Source organism: Alexandromys fortis, unplaced genomic scaffold (assembly GCF_014885135.2).
Source record: "Alexandromys fortis isolate MF-2015 unplaced genomic scaffold, M_Fortis_MF-2015_v1.1 scaffold_59, whole genome shotgun sequence".
Classification (NCBI taxonomy): domain Eukaryota; kingdom Metazoa; phylum Chordata; class Mammalia; order Rodentia; family Cricetidae; genus Alexandromys; species Alexandromys fortis.
Window position 1 is genome coordinate 9,750,985 of NW_026067943.1, and position 22,573 is coordinate 9,773,557.

Consider the following 22,573-nt stretch of genomic DNA (forward strand, 5'->3'; position numbering starts at 1 on the left):
CAGGATTTGAACCCCGCCCCCTCAAAAACCAAAATACCTACAAGGACTGGAGATGCAGTCCATGCCTAGTGTTCCTAGGACGTCTGAAGCACTGTGCTCAGTCCTCAGCAGGCATATACGAGGCAGGATCGACCTCTTGTTCTAGCACTGAAGAGGTTCAAGCTCACTCTTGGTTCTACGGTGAGTTCAAGGCCAGCCTGGGCTATCACGTAAGACCCAGAAATAAAACATAAGTATATGTTGTGTCAATAGAGATGAAATTATTTGGCACGGAAATGGTAAAAAGGAACCCTAGCCAAATTTTGCCAAAGATAGGCAAGACTTCATTGGAACTGTGAAATGAATTGCCTGACCTTCGCTGGAGCCAGAGAGACAACACTGGCTGAAAGATAAAACTAAGGTGTTCTCTGAATAGAGGAAGAGGCAAGCTTTTTCTCAACTTAATCTGCTGACCCAGGGTAAAGTAACCCCTTCCTCCTGTAGACTTTTTTCACATTTATTATTTTATGGGTATGAATATTTTTCCTGCATGGATGTGTGTACACCATGTGTCCAAGGAGGCCAGAAGCATCACTATGCCCGGCTTCATTTTTGTGTGTCTGTGTGAATGAATGTCATATGTATATGGTACCTTTAGAGGCCAGAAAAGTGTGTTGGGTCCCCTGAAGCTGGAGTTACAGGCTATTGCGAGTTGCCAGAGTTGGATGTGGGGACAGGTTCTCGAAATAGCAGCAAGTGCTCTTAACTGTGGCACTCTCTCTCTCTAGCCACTGGTGCTGATAGCGTCCTCCTCTGTCCTTGGGTTTGAGCCCAGTGCTTCACACAAGCTAGGCAAGTGTTCTACTACTGTATTATAGCGCCCTCTTTATTTTGAAACAAGTTCTAAGCCCAAGCTAGTTTAGTCTTGAACTTGGGATCCTCCTGTTTCTCCAGCAGGTTTACAGGTCTGGCAGGTTTGGTAATTTTTCATTGGCCAGCAGCAAAGTTTCAGAAGATGGTCCCCCCACCCCCACCCCACCGCGAGACATAGTTTCCCTGTGTAGCTCTGGCTGTCCCGGAACTCACACTGTAGATCAGGCTGGCCTCGAACTTAAGGATCCACCAGCCTCTGTCTCCCTAAGCGCTGGGATTTAAGGGCCACCAAGGCCTGGCGAAAGATGCTTTTCTCTTTATTGAAGGGATGGGTAAGTTGAGCGGTCTACTCATTCCAGAAACGGCTGAGTTCTTGCAGCGGGTGCCATTGTCCTGTGCAAATATCCTGGTGGTGTTGAAGGTTTGGGCCGTACAATAGCTTAAAAGGCTTTCGGTTTACTGATTAATGGCATCCAGACTCCGTGTTCCTGGGAAAACGACTAGTCAAGTCAACCATCTAGGTAAACACCGACGGGCCTGGAGTTAATGGCCAGATAACTGATTACATTGTAGCAATCTAAAAGTCTGACTTTAAAAAAAAAAAAAAAGCAAAAAAAAAAAAAAAAAAAAAAAAAAAAAAAAAAAAAAAAAAAAAACAAAAAAAAAAAAAAAAAAAAAAAAAAAAAAAAAAAAAAAAGAAAAAAAAAAAGGAAAAAAACCCCAAAAAAAAAAAACACAAAAAAAAAAAAAAAAAACAAAAAAAAAAAAAAAAAAAAAAAAAAAAAAAAAAAAAAAAAAAAAAAACAAAAAACAACAACAAGTTCTCATTATATAAACCACACCCCGGGCTGCCAGGGCCTCCTAGTTTAAGAGCGCATTAGGAGGTGACGGAATGGCTGGACAAGCACTCTCTCAGGGCCTCTACCGAGGCGGGGTGAAGGGCGAAGAGCCAGCCTCAGGGGGCTTGGATGAAGCCGCATCCTTGAGGAGAGGACGAGGACCGTCGAGGCAGAGGAGCTGCCGCAGCTCCAGGCCGACCCTGGCAGGAGGAAGGCGGCCCCGATGCTAGGTGGTAGCAATAACGGAGCTAGCGGCTCCAGACGCCGAACCCTCCTTGGCCTCGCACGCGCGTGCGTCATGATTTGCGACAGATTGCTTTGCGGCTCGGGTCGCCTCGTGACTTGACTTACGGCGCCTCCTTCAGGTATGTGCGGAGCTCCTTCCCGGCGTGCCCTGAGCCTGCGCCTCCGTCTCTCCTGCTTGGCCCCCTTCGGCCTCCCGGTGCCGGGACCGAGCTCCTGCGTGCCCCGCGTTCCGAGGCGCGTGAGTGGTTGTTTCCGGCGGGGTGGCGGGGCGTGGGGCCCTGCCGACTGGACGTCCTCGGCGGCTGCTGAGCCTGTCCTCGCTGCGGGCTCCGCCGGTGCTAGAGGAGGCGCCGGCTGGGTCGGGATGCTGGCCTTGGGAGGGCAGCCTGGAGGCGGTGGCGGTCACTGTCGGTCGCTGGGTGAAGTTGGGAAGAACCGGTGGACTTAGGGAATTTGACATTCAGGGTAGCCGCATAGTCCGCCTTTCTGGACTTTGAAAAATGAGGCGTGCAGTAATACACTGACTTCACTCCTTGAAGGGGCACAGTTCTGTGGTTACTAGTACGTTTTCGGGGTTCCACAATCCCTAGCATTATCGAATTTCACACCATTTTCATCACCCCTGAGTAAATCCTGAAGCCCTAGTTAACTCCCCTCCCGTTTTCCCAACTTCCAGCATCCCTTCTGCTTTGCATCTGTGAACTTGCCTGTTTGACTGGTGTGAAATGATACGGAGCTTTTAAAAATGAGCGTGTAGGGTCTGTTTCAGTTGGACCAGTATGTATCCCGCTTTCACGGTCCATCGGTTGATTCCACTTCCTTGCTCTTGTGGATGTAGCAGCGTACACACAGATGTACGGGCATCTGTAGTTGGATCTAGAGTCCTTTGGGCATATGCATACGAGAGGGTTAGCTGGGTCATGAGGTAAAGAACTAGCTTAGTTCTTTGAGATATGCTCAACACTAATTTCTGAATTGGTTGCACTAATTTATATTCCCACCAAGTCCTCCCAGCCAATTACTGTTTTCTTTCTTTTTTTTTTTTTTTGAGACAGGGTTTCTCTGTAGCTTTGGTGCCCGTCCCGGAACTAGCTCTTGTAGACCAGACTGGCCTCGAACTCCCAGAGATCCGCCTGCCTCTGGGATTAAAGGCATGCGCCACCAACGCCCGGCCCCAATTACTGTTTTCTTGTTGACAGCCATCCTGACTGGAATGAGATGGAATCTCAATAGTTTTAGTTTACCTTTCTTTGGTGGCTAAAGATGTTGAACACTTAAGCAATATTATTGACCTGGGCCTCGCTGGCTGGTTAAGTGGTTTCTGCTCTTGGGGAGAACTGGCTTGGGTTCCCAACGCTCATCATCAGGTGCCTACAGCCACTTTTAGCCCCAGCTCCAGGGGATCTGATGCTTCTGGCCTCCATGGGCACCTTCACTCATTCACATACCCACACACAGACACATAGGTACGGAATTAAAATTGATTTTTAAAAAGATTTGAACTTAGCTGGGCGGTGGTGGTGCACACCTTTAGTCCCAGCCCTCGGGAGGCAGAGGCAGGCGGATCTCTGTGAGTTCAAGGCCAGCCTGGTCTACAGTGTGAGTTTCAGGACAGCTAGGACTGTTACATAGAGAAACCCTGTCTCAAAAAAAAAAAAAAAAAAAAAAAGATTTGAACTATTAGAACATCTTCCACAGAGAACATCTCAGAAGAGTTGGAAAGATTGTAAGGAGCAGAAGACCAGGAAGTCTGCTGTAACAGTATCTTTTATATGACAAGGACATTATACTATGTGACATCTCAGTATTGCTGCCTTACTAAAACATGGGCAGCTACAGGACCAATTGACATGCCAACTTGGATGGGGGAAGCTCTCACAGGGCTCCACCTCTAGATGAAGAGCTATAGGCAATTGACTGTTGAAGGAGGGAGAATAAGTCTTTCCCAGAAAGTACCAAGTGATTATCCAGTACCAAGTGATCAGCCCTGAAATCATAGACACACATGCTCCATAAACAGACTCAGTAGGCTTGTGTTTATATATTCATGTATGTATGTTTGTTATGTATGTAAAAGGAAGAAAGCCATGAAGTTTGTGGGTGGGGGAGTTATGGGAGGTATTGGAGGTGAGGAAGAGGAAATTATATAATTATGTAAAATTATCCATAGCAAGAATTCTGTAATACTGATAACATTGTAATACTGATAAAACACCATATGTTCTCAGTGTAAGCATTTACCTTTTCTAGCCCACAATCGTACATGTGTTAACTGGAAGAATAGCTAGGTTTATCTGTGTCTTGGCAGATCCTTCCTGACCCCTGAGAGACATTGTCCCCTAAGTAAGTGCTTTATTTGATTTGGGATAGAGGCTCTTGCTTTTTCCTCTATTTTTTTTTGAGCTTTATATTAATGTTTTATTTGTTTGTTTGTTTTGAACCCAGTTTGGTAATGTCAACCAACTTGGGGCTTTTTTCTTTTTCTTTTTTTTTTTTAAATATTTATTTATTTATTATGTATACAATATTCTTTCTGCATGTATGCCTGAAGGCCAGAAGAGGGCACCAGACCTCATTACAGATGGTTGTGAGCCACCATGTGGTTGCTGGGAATTGAACTCAGAACCTCTGGAAGAGCAGACAATGCTCTTAACTGCTGAGCCATCTCTCCAGCCCCTCCTTTTTGTTTTTTTTAAATTTTAAATTTTATTTTATGTGCATTGGTGTTTTGCCATGAGCATTGGGTCCCATGGAGCTGGAGTTACAGACAGTTGTGGGCTTCCATGTGGGTGCTGGGAATTGAACACAGGACCTCTGGAAGAGCAGTCAGTGCTCTTAACCCCTGAGCCATCTCTCCAGCCCAATTATTTTTTAAGTGAAGAAATACAGATGTTTCTGTTTGCAGATGCCAACAACCTATACTTTAAACACCACAAAGACTATACCAGAATATTCTTGAAGATGTGATAAATGATTTCAGAATGCCACAAAATATATAATCAGCATACAGAAATCAAAGTCCGTTTCATAGTACCAGCTAAGAAAGAAAACAATAACAATTTACAATATTTACATTAAAATAAAACAAAAACTAGCCAGCCAAAACCCAGATGTGTAACAGAACACAGGAAGCTCTTATCTTTGCTTCTCCTCTGAATCTGTCGCCTAATCCTCTCCCCATTACTGCTTTATTTAAACAGAGTCAACATGGCTGGAGCTGAGGAAGCAGTCCACGGAGGTTGTGACAACCATTCTCCCTTTGCTGGTGGGAAGTCTGTGCTGTGCTTTGGGCAGGTAATTAGCTGCTTCATTCTGAAGTCTACGTGAGGAGAGTTAGGATGAAGTGATACTGTCCTCCTGCATGTGAGCTTTTCTGGACTCCCTTCTCCTTTGATGCAGTGTTTTAGGGGCTTTCCTGTTGTGGTTTGCAGCACTGAGGATTGAATTTAGAGCTCTATCACTGAGCTATTGTACCCCCAGCATGGTGCTGTATTTTGTCATTTTGTCTCAAGGTCTTTAGTGACTTAGTCTACTCGTGAGCCTTGCAGTAAAGTCTAATAGTAGGGCCAGTGAGGTGGCTCAGCAGATGGCCCCTGCTGCTAAGCCTGATGACCTGAGATCTGTCCTTGGGATCCGCATGGTAGAGGAAGAACTGACTCCTGCTAGGTGTCCTCTGAGTCATGCTCACACTGTTACTGTGTACTTATGTATACATATGCAAAATAAATACATTTGAGAAAGGTAATAAAACATTTAAAAACTTGTAGTACAAGGGATTACATTTAGATATAAATTTTTGTGTTCATGTGTTATAAATTTTACCCTATTTGAGTGTATAAGGTAGATAGAGTGTGGTACATGTATGGGATGCTTCTCTGTGTGTAGAAATTGTGCATGAACTGGGCCGTGGTGGCACACTCCTCTAATCCCAGCACTCAGGTGGCAGAGGCAGGCGGATCTCTGTGAGTTTGAAGCCAGCCTGGTCTACAAGAGCTAGTTCCAGGACAGTCACCAAAGCTACAGAGAAACCCTGTCTCCAAAACCAAAAAACAACAACAACAAAAGAGAAATTGTGTGAAAGATTCTTGTTTTGTCTATCCAAATTCTGTCTTTATCAAAGAATTGTTAGGACTTACCTAATTTAAACAAGACAAGGGAATAAACCCCAAAGATCAACCATGATATATTTGTTTCGCTGAGAGATGGGAATTGTGGAAGTGGATATTGTAAGAGCTTTGCTCCTTTTGCCTTGCCTGTGGAATGAGGTTTGGGCTCTGAGGTGGTAAGTTGGGTTTCCTAGCTCTGCTTCAGAGGATTGGAGCCCCCTCAGTGAGAGAGCTTGCTTAACCTGTGGGAGACCTTGGGGTCTGTCCCTAGCTCCACAAAGCAAAAAAAATCAAAACCTAACCTAGCTTGAGAAAGTTTAAGAAGGATAGCGGCGATACTATGTTAAAAGCAACATTTTTGTATTACTTTTTGTTTGTTTGTTTGTTTGTTTTTCGAGACAGGGCCTCTCTACAGAGCCGTAGCTGTCTTAGAACTCACTATGTAGACAGGCTGATCTCAAACTCACAGAGATTGACTTGCCTCTGCCTCCCAAGTACTGGGATTAAAAGGGTATGCCACCATGACCTGTTTACCTTTTTTTTTCCCCAGTTTTTGGAGACAGGGTTTCTTTGTGTAGCCCTGGCTGTCCTGGAACTTGTTCCGTAGATCAGGCTGGCCTCAAACTCACAGAGCTCCGTCTGACTTTCCCTCCTCAGTGCTGGGATTAAAGGTGTGCACCACCACTACCTGACTTAAAGCAATGTGTAATGCGTGCATAAAGTTAGGCTTTTTTATAGGCTACCATTCGATGCTTTGATACATGTATGCATGATATGTCCAGTACTTTTCCCTGGGCTGAGGATGGAACCTAGAGCCTCCTGTGCTAGGTGGGTACTCTAATCTACAGTCAGCTCTTCTCAGTTCTCAAGAGGAAAGAGGAGCTGTGTCGGGAAACTCAGGGAGATTTCCCCTTCTGGATTGCAGAGCCAGTACACAGCCGAAGAGTACCAGGCCATCCAGAGGGCTCTGAGGCAGAGGCTGGGCCCAGAGTACATCAGCAGCCGCATGGCTGGAGGAGGCCAGAAGGTAAGTTGAGTCTTGGGCACATATCTAGTAGTTGATAGAGAAATTCTGCCTATTGGTTTTACTAGATTCCACAGATTGAGAGGCTCTTGTTCCCTATTACTAGAGACCTCGTACCTCTGGAAGGGGTGGGTTTCAGACTTTGTCATTTGTAGTGGCCCAAACACTGTCTTGAGGTTGCTGTAAATTCCATGTTGAGATTTTTATATCATCTTTAAATGTTCTCTTTACTACTTGCTTTTAATTTCCTTCCATTTCCTCCCTCCCTCCCTCCCTCCCTCCCTCCCTCCCTCCCTCCCTCCTTCCTTCCTTCCTTCCTTCCTTCCTTCCTTCCTTCAGGTTTTTCCAGACAATGTTTCTCTGTATAGTTCTGGCTGTCCTGGAACTCACATTATAGACCAGGCCTTGAACTTGGAGAGATCCTCCTGCCTCTGCCTCCCAAGTGCTGGGTTTAAAGGCGTGTGCAACTGTTGCATACTTTCTTTGGGGCTGCCATCCAGCTCCCAGTCATGACATGGGGAATTATTATTAGCTGTGAATTTTCAGCCTTATCTTCTCTCACTAGCTCTTATAACTTATTTTAACCTGTTTCTCTTCATCTTTGTTTTGCCTCAGACTTTTTACTTTTTTTCTTTCTATATGTCGTAGTCCATGTCTGTCTGTCTGGCATCTGTCTGCCTTCTGGGCCCAGATGTATTCCTCGCTTTTTCCCTTGTTCTCTCTCCTCTCAAGCCAAGATTCTTTCTCCTGTTTATTCTTTTTGCCCACCAGCCCCACCTGTCCCTTCTCTGCCTCCTCTGTCTATTCAGCTTTTTATTAGGCCAGTCAGGTGCCTAAGGCAGGCAAGGTGAAACAGCAACACATCTTTATGTAATTAAACAAATGTAGCACATCTGTACATAGTTAAAGTAACGTCCCACAACAAGCCAGCACACCAAACCATGCTTCCAGTTTTAACAGTCTTCTTCTGTTGCTGAAGGACGGCGTCCTGGCCTCCTGCTGGAAAGCTTATGCTGCCCCAGAGCTGCTCATGCTGAAGCTCTGTGTGTGGTTTTGGTCCTCCGGAAGCTGTGCCGTAGGTCAGCCTGAAGTTTCTGAGGCTGGTCCCTTCCCAGAGATTGACTGATAGTTCTAGTTTGATTTTTCCAAAAGTCTCTGAAATACTTGCATTGAGATTTCCTGTGGAAAGGAAGTTTTGCCAAAAACATACGAGGAATAAATGAATTTTAATTGACACTTAAAAATACCAACACCAAGGACATTTTAATAGCTTTTTCGTAAAAAATGTATTTTTTAGGTGTGTTACATTGAAGGTCATCGGGTGATTAACCTGGCCAATGAGATGTTTGGTTACAATGGCTGGGCACACTCCATCACTCAGCAGAATGTGGGTATGTTCCCTGCGTGTGCTGACTGCTTTATGCTCATTACTTCATAGCTGGTTTTCCCCTGCTTAGAGAGTTTAGTGAGTCAGGGTTTGGGTAGGTGGGTTGGTTGCCAGCCAAGGAAAGTAACTAGGTGCAGGGAACAGTGTCTTTCCAACTGGTTCTCTTTCCCATTCCTAGATTTTGTTGACCTCAACAATGGCAAATTCTACGTGGGAGTCTGTGCATTTGTAAGGGTGCAGTTAAAGGTGAGGGGGTGGGGTGCCACTGCTGCCTGGGAGGACTGAGAAGACAGAGTGAGCAGGGAGGGAGTCTTGAGTGTAGGTCTGGACAACAGGATGTGTTGTGTCTCAACTCATCTTACGTTGATGCACAAAAGTCTGACCACATAAATACAAAAGGAGTGTGTGTGTATGTGTGTGTAAGTGTGTAACTTAACAGTGGAAAATCTTTTTATAATGTAACAACCTAAGTGCCATAGGGGATTAAATTCTATCATTTATTTGAAGCAGTGCTGTGTCCCATAGCCCTTACTTCAGTTTAGATCAGCGGTTCTCAACCTATGGGGGGTCAAACGACCCTTTCACAGAGGTCACCTAAGACAGCTGCATATCAGATATTTGCATCATGATTCATAACAGTAGCAAAATTACAGATATGAAGTAGCAACAAAATGCTATTATGGTGGAGAGTCCCCACAACACAAGGAAGGTTGAGAACCGCTGCCCAAGACATCTCACCATGCAGGTCCTGGGTGCCTGAGGCTCAGGCTTCTTTCTCTGCCTCCTGTGGACTGAAATGACACGCATGTGCTCCCACCAGCTTCAATAAAGTCTCAGTACATAGAGCCTAGGTTATGCTGAAACTGGCGGTTTACAGTTACAGTTCCTGAGTTACAGGACTGTGCTGTCCTGCTAAGCTGCACTCTTATCAGAAATGTCATTGTCCTAATATATTTATGACTGGAAATTCCATTTATAACTCCATTGTGTTTCTAGAATATATATATATTGTGTGTGTGTGTGTGTGTGTGTGTGTGTGTGTGTATTTAGAGAGAGAGAGAGAAACTGTTAAACTGTTGTTTTTGGTCAATTTCTATTGACCTCACAGCTTTAAAGACTTGGCACTGACCACAAGCATGTTTCCAGGCAGATCTGTTCCAGACAAGACTTCTAGAAAAAAAAATTTTTTTTTCCAAGACAGGGTTACTCTGTAGCTTTGGAGCCTTCCTGGAACTAGTTCTTGTAGACCAGGCTGGCCTCGAACTCACAGAGATCCACCTGCCTCTGCCTCCCGAGTGCTGGGATTAAAGGCATGTGCCACCACCTTAATATAGCTTAAGCTCTGTGCTGTTATCTCTTCAGTAAGGTCCTGGAGCCACAGCCTGGGGGTGGTGGGGGTGGTAGTGGTATTGGTTTCTTTGTTTTTTTGAGTGCTGTTGCTCAGGGAAGAGGACCATAGCTCCCATATTAGAGCTCCAACAATGTCCCTTTCTACCTCAGGACGGGTCCTATCATGAGGACGTGGGTTATGGAGTTAGTGAGGGCCTCAGGTCAAAAGCTTTGTCACTGGAGAAGGCTAGGAAGGAGGCTGTGACTGACGGGCTGAAGCGGGCACTCAGGTAAGAAGGAGCTGGGCTCCAGCCACCTCATGTCAGCTCATCTTTCAGAAGTGGCACGTTCCCTTGGGAGAGATGTAATAACGTGAGAAGCTGAGTCTCATTCTATCCTGATGCTGTTTCCTTGTTTGCTTCTGTACTTTACCGTGGATGCAGGAGGGCTGAATCTGACTACACTGTCCGCAGTGCTGGTTCCTCCCTTCCGAATACACTGACTCAAAGTTTAGTTTGCCTCAGTTCAGGATTGATTTGCCATATTGTGGGTCTGGGGTGGAGAGGTTAAAAAACAAACAAAAAAAAACCCAGAAAACAAACCCCGTGATCTGTACTTCCAGAGGGGGCAAATCCTCCTAAGATCCCATCAGTTCTGCCCCAGGCCCTAGAGGCCTGGCCTTTAGCAGGTGGGTTGTGTGCGGGCTTCATAGCACTCAATGTCCCTTTGGAAATCCGTGTCAGGTCACTGCTGTGCTCTCAGAAGCTAGTGTAATGCAGGGATGTGACATGGTCCATTGTGTCTCACTCAGCTAGGGCCCATTTCCTCTCCTGTGTTGCAGCTTTGTAGTGTTGTAACTGTCAGATGTAACTGAACTGTTTGGCTTTTTGTCATTGTAGGAGTTTTGGGAATGCACTTGGAAACTGCATTCTGGACAAAGACTACCTGAGGTCACTAAATAAGCTTCCACGACAGGTATGTGAACAGCGAGGAGTGGGGTGCGGGTGCTTGCTATCACAGCATGCAACTTCTCCAGTATGTCCTTGAGTGTAGGTAGCTGCAGGAAGGAGAAGGGAGGACTCAGCGTTTGGCAGCATCTAGAATGGTTATTTCAGATTCAGGTTGATGCTAGCAGATGTGACCTGGTCAGGTTTATAATGCCCCTCATGAACAGAGTGCCATGCAGGGCCTTCTCCCACTATTGCTGTTCCCTATACGTGTTCACACTAGCTGTCTTTCTGCTCTGAGCTCTGGTGGCTGTGAGGTGCGTACCTCCATTCTGTCTGTCACTGCCTATCTATGGGATCTTAGTACCAGCCTCAGGAGTGCTGTGTGATAGATGTGGCTAGAGTTGCAGTAATTGGGGCAGATTTGGTCTCCTTGAGAGCTTTGTCAGGTGCTGCCCCATCCTTTTATCACAGGAACCAGTGGAGTGTCATTTGGCTTCTGACAAGACTTTCTTCTTTTCCTCATGTGCGTGTGTGTGTGTTTGTGTGTATGTATGCCAGTCCTGAGAACATACACTGTGGTTGTCTATCTACCTCTTGACTGTTGTATTGCTGCTGTGAACAGAGATGTGTAAATTTCCATAGAAGCGCTGTCTTCAGTTTTGTGATAGGTACCTACAAGTGTGAGTGCTGGGTCATGTGTCTCCTATTTTGTTTCTTTTGAGAAACTCCATCCTGATACAGTACATACTGTACAGTCCGTTCTCTCCATGACCTTACTCTTTTTTTGCCCTAGTAGAGTCTTTGCTTCATGTGTCCCTGATGTCAGCAGCATTGTTGTGTTTCAGAAGCTTGTTGGCCATTTGGGAATCGTCTTTTGAGAGATTGAAGTCCATTGCCATTTTTTTTTGTTTTTCGAGACAGGATTTCTCTGTGGCTTTGGAGCCTGTCCTGGAACTAGCTCTTGTAGACCAGGCTGGTTTCAGACTCACAGAGATCCGCCTGCCTCTGCCTCCCGAGTGCTGGGATTAAAGGCGTGCGCCACCACCACCCGCCTCCATTGCCATTTTTAATGGGTTATTCGGTATTTTTGCTGTTGACTTATGGTAGCTCTTTAAATATTCTCAACATTAAATACTTTATCTGTTAATAAGTTATACAAATGTTTTCTCCCATTCCATATATGTTTTAAGGTTATTTTTATTTTATTTTATTTTTTGATTTATTTTGGCTTATTTTTTGTTATTTTGAGGCAACCCTGGCTGTTCTGGAATTTGCTCTGTAGACCAGGTTGTTCTCAAACTCTGAGCCACCTGCTTCTGCCTCCTAAGTGCTGGGATTTAAGGCTGGCACCACCACTGCCCAATGCTATTAGTGTCTTTTTTTTTTTAATAATTTATATTTATTTCATGTGCATTGCAGTTTTGTATGAAGGTATTGCATCTATTGGAATTGGACTTACAGACAGCTGCAAGCTGCCAAGTGTTTGCTGAGTAGTTGCTGGGAGTTGAACCTGGGTTCTGAGTGCTCTTAACCACTGAGCCCCACTGTTGGTGTCTTATCAAGAGATCATCACCATATCCAGTGCTGTTTTTCCCTAAGAGTTTGGAGTCCTAACTTAGGACTTTAGTTTGTGTTGAGCTGGTTCTTCTGAAAAGTGTAGACATTTACCAACCTCATCCTTTGGTCTGGGGAGACCTAGGGTTCTCAGCAGTATTCACTGACTCCTCCCATGTAACAGTTCATATTCATGTGTATGTGTGCATTTGCCTGTGGAGGCTAGAGGAAAAAAACAAACAAACAGAAAACAAAAATGCCAGATATCTGCAGCTCCAGCTGCTCAGGCTTGCCTAGGCCCAGGAGTTTGCCATCTGTGTGGGAACAGATAGGTCAAGGATCATCAAGCAATATGTCTGCGGATGTGCGTGACGGGGGAGGAGGGGAGCTGGGTATGGGGTGCATTCAGTTTTTCTACCTCTTTCCCTTTCTTTCTAGCTCCCTCTTGAAGTGGATTTAGCTAAAACAAAGAGAGAAGATTTTGAACCATCTGTGGAACAGGCAAGATATAACAGCTGCCGACAGAATGAAGCACTGGGACCCTCAAAACCACAAGAAGCAACTTCCCCTTGCAGACCAAGCCACCCACATGATTCGGACAGTAGGCTGCAGGGGGCTAAGGACTGCAGCAGCTCCTGGTACTGGACTCAGGTTCCCTCCCTTTCCTCTTCCTCCCCTTTTAGCCTGGCTTTGGTTGCTTCCACTCCTGCCTTTGAAACCAAGTGGTTTGTGTGCTTCTTCAAGCCGGGTCCTTTGTGGTTAACTTGGTTTGCAGCAGTCTGGCCGCCACCGGGGAGAGTGATGCCATTCACCAGCGGAGGCTCCGGAAGCTCCGGCAGAAGCAGCTGCAGCAGCAGTTCCGCCAGCGGATGGAGGTTCGCCTGCAGGGCCAGGCACCTGCTGCAGAGGTGGAAGCCAAACCTGAGGGTGTGTGAGGATGTGTGACGGGGAGACTGTGACTCACTCCAGGCCGTGCCTCGCTAGGGCTTCTCAGAGTTCCATGTAGGACAGATGACCCCATGGAATTAGGATGGTAAAATATGCTCTGCTCCTTCCCACTTCTAAAGATGAGGGGATTTTCAGGGAGGTCATCGGCCATGATTGACATAATCTGCACCACTTGGGAGGCAGAGGCAGGTGGGTCTGTGAGCTCCAAGTTGGCCTGGAATACATAATGAGGCCCCTCCCCATCTTCTGGAATTTGAAATTTCAAGTAAAGAATTGCTTTGTCTCTGCATTAGGATACTTGCCTCTTGAATGGCTTTTGAATATAAGACAAAACTGAAAGATAACTGGAGCTTTTAGCAGATTCTTTACTCAGGAGCTTAAATTAACCTGAGCTCGGATTTCACAGAATTAGATATTTCTGATGTGCAGACATTTATTAAGTACTGGTTCAGAGAACCAGTTTGCCCTTTTTCTCTGTGTAGTGAAGGTACAAGAGACAGGTTATAGGCTGGTTCTCACCCCTTAACCCAATGCAACATTAATATAGGAAAAAAACAAAACAAAACAAAACATATCACCATTCTGGGCACATCCTGAGTAATGAGTTAGCCTAAAAGTTTGGCTTCTGGCCATGCCAGGAGCTTGAAGGGCAGGGATGGGATTCAGGATGCACTGCTCTGTCCCAGAACCACTGGGCTGGAAGACTCATACTACCCCCCTGCCTTTGCTGTTGACAGGAAAATGGGTTGGGGGTAAAATGTTTGCCTGGTGTCCCAAGTTCTGGTGTGGTAGTGGCACACTGCTGTTACACTAGGAGAATCAGATATTCAAGATCATCTTGGCTGTATAGGAGTTTAAGGCCTACCAGAGCTACATGAGAGACTATCTCTCAAAAACAAAATACCAAAGAAAACACCTGGTTCCCCCCACTTTAGTAGACACAGAGTCAGGAGGTAGGAACCTGAATACTCCCAGGTATATCTGTGCAAGAGGGGAATAGACTTCATCCTGGAGTTGACAAATTAATGTGACCTCTGGCTTGTCCTTTTTCTCCTGTGCACACTACAGCAGTGCTTCCAGCCCCTCCTCCGAAACACAGTACCCCCGTAACTGCTGCTTCAGAACTCCTCAGGGAGAAAGCCATCTTCCCAGGTAAATCACTTAAGAATTAACCAGTAAACATTTAGGAGTATGTGTAAGTTACTGTGCTGTGTAATTTTTGGCAGATATAGAACGCGCAAGGTTTTTGGGGGAGGGTTAGGTGCAGTACTGGGATTAAACCTGTGCCCTTGCGACACTAGGCAGGTGCTTTACCATTGAGCTATATCCTCAGCCCGTAGATTTCATCTTGTAGTCAGTTCTCTCCTACTACCATGTGGGTCCTGGGTCTTGAACTCAGGTTGTTAGATTTGGTGGCAAGTGACTTTACCTGGTTAGCCATCTCTTTGGAACTCATCTGATTTTTAGTGCTGTAAAGATTTATAAAAATAGGGGCTGGAGAAATGGCTCGGTGGTTAAGAGCATTGCCTGCTCTTCCAAAGGTCCTGAGTTCAATTCCCGGTAAACCACATGGTGGCTCACAACCATCTGTAATGAAGTCTCGTGCCCTCTTCTGGCCTGCAGATATACACACAGACAGAATATTGTATGCATAATAAATAAAATATTTTTTAAAAAAAGTGGATCTGATACATGTTCTCTAACAAAAGGGAAGACTTGGGGTATTTGTTGGAACAAAAAAAAAATGCAGATTTATCAGAGGGAACTGCTGAAAGCCTGATTTTTTTCCTTTTTTAACCATGAGATAGGCTGTCTGTCGTGGAACTGTCCACCTTCCTGCTCACTGCTGGCTGCCATGTGCACCATCACACCTGTCAAAGCATGGAAGCTGTTGTAATACTGTGGTTCTCTCTGTAGATAACCCTGAAGACAACCCTGAAATGTGGGACCTGACACCAGATTTAGAGGACATTATTAAGCCTTTGTCTAGACCAGAACCACCCCAAACTTCTACCACCCGAGCCCTCAACCACCAGGAGGTGATTCAGGATGGTGTCCTACACAGCCTTTGCCACCAGATGCCACCAGAAAAACCTGGAGCTGGGCACCTGCAGACTTGCAGCACTTACCAGCATGTACTAGGTAGCAGAGATCTTTGGAAGAACAAAAATCATATAAAAAATCTAAAGGGAGGGAGCTAGTTCATTTTAAGAAGTTGAATTAGGGGGATTGGAAAGATGGCTCAGCAGTTACCAGTGCAAACTATTCTTGTTGAGGACCAGGATTTAGCTCCTGGCACACATGTATTGGCTCACAACTGCCTACAACTCCAGGTCCAAGGGATTGGACACCCTCTTTCTGGACTCTGGACATCAGATATGTAAATGGTGCATAGACATACATGTAGGCAAAATATCCTAAATATATATAAAATATATTAAAATATTATATATTTTAATCTTGGGGAAAATAATTGTTGGGAGAAACAGTACACAGTAGCAACATGCCTGTAATCCCAGCACTCAGGAGGCTTAGACAGGATTTCCATTGAGTCTGAGGTCAGCCTGAGCTGTTAGTGAAGTATAGATGAGTTCTGTGGGCTGGGTATTTAGCTCAATACTAAACTTACTTAGTGTGTTGCAAGGCCCTGGGTTCAATCAGGCCAGTGAGGACTACGTATTAAGATCTTTATCAAAAAGAAAAGCTGGATGGAATGCAAGCAGTGCGGGTAAAGAGAGTATTTGTGGCTCTTGATCTCAAGTCCAGACCTACTCTTTAGATCTAGGATGAGATGACTCTGTGAATGCAGGCTAGTACGACATTACAACATTCTTTTTTTTTTTTTAAATTTGAGTAGCTCTTGCTGAACTTTGATCAAAATGTCTTATAACGTTAAAATGCATGCTTGTAGGAAGCAAAGGCCTGACTAGATCTAGAGAACTGTCATAAGAATGACAAACTGGTCACTCTCATTCTGTGTATTGTCTTAATGAGAGTTGCTAGCCTGTACAATCCAGAAATGATTAGATTAGCTACTGCTTAAAGCTAATTAGCTGCGGCATTTAAAAAATTTATCTTTCACAGGAAACTCTGACTCTCATATGAAAATCCAGGACCTGAAGAAAAGGAAACTGGATCCATCCTGAAGCTCAAGTCATGACTAGATTCTGCACAGGAAGTTTGGTCACAAAATTGTTCCCAAGGCTTTCTTTTGCACTTATTAGAGTACTAGAGTACTTTAAAGAGGTTGTCATATGCTATGATGGGAGGGAGGCCTTCCATTGGCTCTGCAAGTTCTCAGTACTATTCATTCAGGCTACCTTCTTTTAGTGAAAAAGCCTATCTAAGCACCAGCTTGATCATCACCTTCATTAAATTACATGTTAGCTCATCTCTCCTTTTGTTTTCCACGAAGTGTTAACCAATCAGGCCATGGTGGTGGTTCAGGATCACACATGGACTCAAGTCAACAGAAGCCTCTAGAGAGAGAAGTACCAACACGTACAGTGGGTGCTTTCGCGTCTGATTTAGGTCTTCTCCTTCTCTGCGCTTACGATGTCCTGTGGTTGTATGTGGTTTGTATACAGCAAGGAGGCCATCATGAATTTTTTTCAATTTTATATGGTTAAGTTCTAATAAAGACTACATCTCAACAGTTGCTGCCTTTATTTTATAGGGTTTCTCTGTGTAACAGCCCTCACTGTTCTGGAATTTACTTTGTAGCCCAGACTTACCATGAACTCACAGAGATCTCTGGGATTAAAGGTGTGTGCCACCACCCACCACCTGTTGCATTACGAGCGGCAGGGCTGCGTCCCTGGCACCCGGCGGCCCACATGGCTAGGTTATGCCCCGAAATAATTACATGGAAACTGTATTATTTTAAACACTGCCTGGCCCGGCTAGTTCCAGTTTCTTATTGGCTATCTCTTACATATTGTTCTAATCCATTCTGTGTAGCCCACGAGCTGGCTTACCAGGGAGGATCTTAACCTGCGTCTGTCTGCAGTGGAAGAACCATGGCGACTCCTCGACTCAGCTTCTTTTTCCCAGCATTCTCTTCTGTTTACTCCACCTACCTAATTTTCTGTCCTATGAGGGTCGAGGCAGTTTCTTTATTATTAACCAATGAAAGCAACAGATAAGATACAAGACCCACCTCCATCAACCACCCAGTTCCACCCAGTGCATTTCGAGCCATAGGAGTAAATTCGTATTTAAACATTGACAGAATTGTGGAATTTACAACTGAGATTACTGGTAGATACCTTTCATGGCTGTACTCGGCAAAGGCAAAACTCACATTGATGGTGGAATTCTCATTATACTACATGGAATTTTAAAGAATTGTTTTCTTCTGACTGAAACCTTTGAATGAAAAAATATGGGTTATGGGGGTAGCCACTGCATAGTTTCTCATTTAAAGAAATGGCAATAGGGTGATAGTGGTGAATGCCTTTAATCTCAGCATTCAGAAGGCAAAGGCGAATCTGAGTTCAAGGCCAGCTTCACGAGAAACCCTGTCTCAAAAAAAAAAAAAAAAAAAAAAAAAAAAAAAAACCAACCAACCATGGCATTTCCCCCAAGCAAGGAAATGATCCAAGGAATAGGTTTTTTTTTGTTGTTGTTGTTGTTTGTAATTTTACGTGTGTTTTGCCTGCATGTATGTGTACATGCATTTGTAGTATCCACGGAGGAGTTAGAAGTTGTTAGATTCCCTGAAACTGGAATTACTGTTGGGGTGAGCCGCCATGTGGGTGCTGGGAATTGAACTTGGGTCCTCTGCAAAGGCAGTACACACTCTAAACTGCTGAGCCCTCCCTCCAGCCCCAGGAATAGGTTGTTAAGGAAGCGACTACTCTTAACTGTACCACCCCAGTAGTTTTCTTTCCCCAAATGAACAATGAGTTTGTAATTTTACTTAAGCTGATTTTGTGGTTTTGTTGTGCTGAATCCTTAAAAAAATATCTTTAATTACACTATATTTATTGTGCACGAAGAAATTGGTGCTTTCTTTACACCATGTGGGTCCCAGGAATCAAGCCAAGACCATCATGCTTAGCGGGGAGTGTCTAATATTGGAGCAGGGCCAGACCTGTCTGTGGGGAGCTGAGACCTCAGATACTTACACAAATGCTGACTGACAGCAGTTTGCCACATGCCACCAAACTTTGACTTTTCATTTTATAACAGCTTGATTTTTAGGTTAGGATAAAACTACTGTTAAAAGTTCCCAAGGGACAACAAATCCAGTTATAAGTTGTACAAAATTCAAAATAAAGCCATGGAGAATAAAAGGCATTTTTAGCTAGAAATGACACCCCACAGCTCAACAAAAGCAAGTTTGGTTTATTTGAATGGTTTCATTAAATAAGTCTACAAAGGTAACAAACTGAAGCACAAAGCGCAATCTTACAAGAAGCGCAACACCCGGAGTTAGTGCAAAATGTACAGTTAACGGCTGCTGAGAAACCCCAAGGTTTGAATTCAGTTTTAAACAGTGTACATTGTTAAATAACGTAAGGAAAACATTTATAATTCGGAAAGTTCTTTTTAAATGTGGAAAAAGGTACTCAAAGTGTACTATTAACACAAAAATAATTTAAACAGTTCAGTAGCACTAGCTCGTTTCTCTAGGCTTCAGTTATTTCATCCACAGGAGGGCAAAAAAAAAAAAATCAACAGTAAATAAACTTGTGAATGGGGAAAAGACCTCAAGATGACTAAAACCAAAACCAACAACATGCTGCATCTGGCTCCCTCTACCACTGGTACAAAGCACTCTCACCCATCCTACAACCCGTTTAATTTCCACTGCGCCTCTTACCCTCTCCCAAAAGGAATAAATGAGTCAACACTTTGGTAGCAGGATCTGAAACAAAAACCATGCTCTTTTCACCTCCCTCTCCTAAAACTTTCAGCTTTCACATGTATCTTTTGGCCTAGACCAACTTAAAAAGAACAGGACTCTTAAAGAAGGGTGCAGGTAGCCAGTGTCTAGTGTGTAACTCCTGGGATGTGTCAATAAGGTTGGAAATGTGTCAGTTCCCAACTCAGGGTCAAGGAGGAAGCACCCAAGAAACGAGGACTTCTACTTCTCTCTCCACATTCTCAGAGTATTCAGATCCCAAACAGCCAATTAGGTATTGACAGAAAACTGCCTGTTACAACTAGGTGTAGTACTAGATAATACTGGTTGGTTGTAGTTATTTGGGAATATGGGTATGAAACTGTGAGAGTATTAGTTCTAATACAGAAGTACAGGTGGCACAGATTCTGACTGTGCAACCATTTAGACATTGTAGGAGAAAAGGGCAGGAAAATTAAGAAGCACTTTTTCCTACAATGCTTAGAAAGTCATTAGTGGGTCCATTTTCCACAATACAGTACTTCAAGTGGAGAAATGTGGTACCTGTACAAGAGGTGGGAACAACCAAGCAGGTTTCCTTAGAACAACATTTTCCATCTTTGACTTGGCACTGCCATCCTTCCCAACTTAGAATCTAGCCCGCTCCCTTCTTATTTTGTTGACTTTCTTCTAGGTTTTGTTAGTGCACTGGCCAGGCATCACTTCAAGCTTGTCCCCACATCTCCGATCCTTATCTTTCACAGCTCATAACCCCCCTCATTCTTTCTGAAACAGAACTTCGTTTTCAACCTCTGATGCCAACTTCTCACTGCTCATCTCACACCTGCTCTAGACAAAACTGTTTGAACGATTGAAAAAAAAAGAACAAAAACAACAACAACAAACCCACTTTCATTTTCCCTTTGGCATATCCACTGCTGGGGTCATATGGACCTAAGATTTCTTTCCACATACCCTTTGGTGACCTGGGGTCTGGTAAGTTGATGCTAACAGCAGAAGCAAGAGAAGTCCAAGGCACTAAAATATCCAGCAAGCAATACTGGGAGAACAGAAGTATTCAAGTACAGTAATTTATACAATTTTACATTCACATTTATTTATCTAATACAATGGAAATACAAAGGAAAAAGTTAAAGTGTCTTAATAAGTAATGGACAGAGCTAGCTTTTTTTTTTGTGTGTGTGTGTGTGTGAACCTTTTAAACCTTTCAAATTTTACTCTTAAAACTAATGTTGTCCAACAACATTTATATATCACAGTGTTTCCACATCAAAACTGATGGCAAAATTCATGTCCTCAGGGAACGCCATTGTTTTCCCTAATTGCTAATGCTGCAGTCAAAGCTGCTAATATCTTGCTTAAAGCATTAATGACCTATATAAGAAAGGGTTGCAACCCCAGTCCCCTGGTATTTTTCACTAGGTTGCAAAGGAAAAAAAAGAAAGTGGGGGTAGGGATCAGAGTGGGAGAGAACCTTTTTGTCTTAAGGTGTGCATTCTTGTGGGAGTAAAGAATTTGGGGCATATGTCAAAATTAAGAGCTCTACCCCACTCACAGATATATATGGGGTTTAGCTTACATTGAGCTCTTGGGGTGATCTGGTGACAAGGCTCTCTTCTAGCTCTAGGCCTTACTGGTGGGTACAGAAACAGGAAAGCAGTCTCAGGCAAACCCCTCCACCAGAAAGCTGCTTTCTTCTTTTTGAACTCTAACAAATGGAGAGGGAGGGTGGTTCTCCATTCTAAGGTCTCAAAATGGTATTAAAAACATTCCCTTCTGGCAAGAAATAACCAGTTAAATGCAGCACTAGTAGTTAGTATATAGGCTACTTCCCCAACCCCCCAACCCCCAGCGTTCCATCTCCTGCCCCCAAATCTATTTAGTTAACATCTTCATGTCTGACTAAGTGGTCCGCAGATTGGAACCTGGGGGATTGCTGATGGACTTCTGCAAATTGCTGATGTTGAAATTCTGCAAGGAAGCAGTTCCTACAGGTTGGAACTGGCCAAGTGGCTGTGGCGCTGGGCCACCTGTTCCACTCCACTGAGTGCCAAATGGGGCAGCTGGAAAACCATACTGCTGTGGGGGGCACATGGACTTGGTGAAGTGACCTAGAGAGGTAGCAGATGCTGCAGAGATGGGGGCTGAGCCACCCAGGTTTGAGGTCATGGATATGCACAGCTGCCCAGGAGCAGAGAACTTCCTTGCCATTCCAGGGCCCTAAAAACAAGAAACAATGACAATTTGATGTAGGTATAATACCAAGAAAAAAATGTGTGATAACTACAATGCTGTTCTAGAGCTTGAGATGTTTTTATCTTAGTGTTAGCAAAACATAACAAAGCCTCCTGCAATATTTATTGGCTCTATGTTTAACAAGGAGAGAAAACTTGGGTATGAGATGTGTGCATATGTGACAAATGTATGTGTGCACACACAGGTAGTGTAGGATACTGAAAGGAAAGGGTACCAAAGTGATTGTTACTTTATTTACTCAATAATGTAGAATCCATGGGCTGCTGAAGAAGGTGGTGGCAAGGATGGTGTACCAGTGTTGGCAGTCCTCAGCTCATCTCTGTGTTGGTAGTCTGGCAAGTTAGGAAAAGTGGAAGACTTACCTCATAATTCATGTGTCCTTTGCTCCCTCTCCTGCCGGAAAGATTCATGGCATCTCGGGCCCAGTTGTCTACCAACTTGTGCAGGTCATCTGTGAATGTGCCCTTCCGACTGGAAGTCATGGCAGGTGGCTGAGCCTGGGCAGCCTGGCTACTCACTGTTCCCCCAACAGTATTTGTGCTGCTGGTCCCTAGAATAGCAAGCAACACAGTATTAGCATTAAAGGGGATCTGGGATATGACTCTGGGGAAAGGGGAAAATGTAACAGGATAATGAATGGCAAGCCACAGAATGGGGAGAATAATTGGGAAGCCATGCAGGATAGGAAGATACCAAAGTTTTATTTATCCGTTTGCTTTTGCATAACAGGTAATGAAAATGGTTTCATTTCCATAGCTTGCAGATAAGGCTCAACAACTTGGGATGATGGAAGCCATGGGTAAAGGCTTCTTTCAAAGCAACCTGTAATACTGGGACTGTCTGCCAGTGCTCTGTTCCCAGCACTACACTGATGAGGGAGTGATATGGTCCACAAGGCTAGCTGCTATGGAACTTTGCAGAAAGCAGGGCCAAAGAAGTACTGTGTGCTGGGGTAAGTTAAAGTAGTACAAATGCAGAGATCAGTGCTTGCTGTGGAAAGATGGGGTTCCCAGATCATGTAGATACTGTGGCATTCTTTAGTCAATCTTTAACAAATAGAAGTAACGAGACACCGCATGCTCTGTTCAAAACATTTTTTTTTCTCACCTGGAACCACAAATATAAATTTGTAATATAAACTTGGAAAAGAGCCAAGGCTCCAACTTTTCCCAATGTCCCATGAGCAAAGAACTGAGTATTGGCAGTGGGGAAA

At 44.3% G+C, this 22,573-nt stretch overlaps 2 protein-coding genes across 18 annotated transcripts in view; one reads left to right on the top strand and one right to left on the bottom strand.

Moving 5' to 3' along the window:
* The first annotated feature begins 2,007 nt into the window (after nucleotides 1-2,007).
* Rad52 (RAD52 homolog, DNA repair protein) lies at nucleotides 2,008-16,890 on the top strand. 11 transcript variants are annotated; one of them, XM_050148574.1, is made up of 12 exons: nucleotides 2,008-2,056; nucleotides 5,138-5,231; nucleotides 6,969-7,070; nucleotides 8,365-8,458; nucleotides 8,633-8,700; nucleotides 9,955-10,073; nucleotides 10,683-10,758; nucleotides 12,726-12,925; nucleotides 13,063-13,214; nucleotides 14,304-14,387; nucleotides 15,153-15,377; nucleotides 16,320-16,890. In XM_050148574.1, the coding sequence occupies exons 2-12, from the start codon at nucleotides 5,145-5,147 to the stop codon at nucleotides 16,379-16,381; spliced, it is 1,269 nt and encodes a 422-aa protein (XP_050004531.1). In that variant the 5' UTR covers nucleotides 2,008-2,056; nucleotides 5,138-5,144; the 3' UTR covers nucleotides 16,382-16,890. The 11 variants fall into 11 exon arrangements, 10 of the variants coding, with proteins under 10 accessions (XP_050004531.1, XP_050004527.1, XP_050004529.1 ...); XM_050148570.1 differs by having other exon boundaries at nucleotides 2,053-2,171; XM_050148572.1 differs by having other exon boundaries at nucleotides 2,053-2,171; nucleotides 14,307-14,387.
* A 1,674-nt stretch (nucleotides 16,891-18,564) lies between these two features.
* Wnk1 (WNK lysine deficient protein kinase 1) overlaps nucleotides 18,565-22,573 on the bottom strand; it is a 113,412-nt gene continuing 109,403 nt past the window's right edge. For all 7 annotated transcript variants that reach the window (XM_050148650.1, XM_050148649.1, XM_050148648.1 and 4 more), the window contains 2 exons: nucleotides 21,723-21,910; nucleotides 18,565-21,324 (listed from right to left, as the gene is read on the bottom strand). In XM_050148650.1, the coding sequence (XP_050004607.1) occupies nucleotides 21,007-21,324; nucleotides 21,723-21,910 (506 nt within the window). In that variant the 3' untranslated portion in view covers nucleotides 18,565-21,006. The remainder of the gene's footprint in view (nucleotides 21,325-21,722; nucleotides 21,911-22,573) is intronic.

Coding starts and splice junctions, on each gene's coding strand:
- Rad52 (XM_050148570.1), top strand. CDS start 2,059: ATGTGCGGAGCTCCTTCCCGGCGTGCCCTGAGCCTGCGCCTCCGTCTC. Junction 2,172..5,137: donor TGCGTGCCCCGCGTTCCGAG/GCGCGTGAGTGG, acceptor TTATTTAAACAG/AGTCAACATGGCTGGAGCTG. Junction 12,926..13,062: donor AAGGACTGCAGCAGCTCCTG/GTACTGGACTCA, acceptor CTTGGTTTGCAG/CAGTCTGGCCGCCACCGGGG.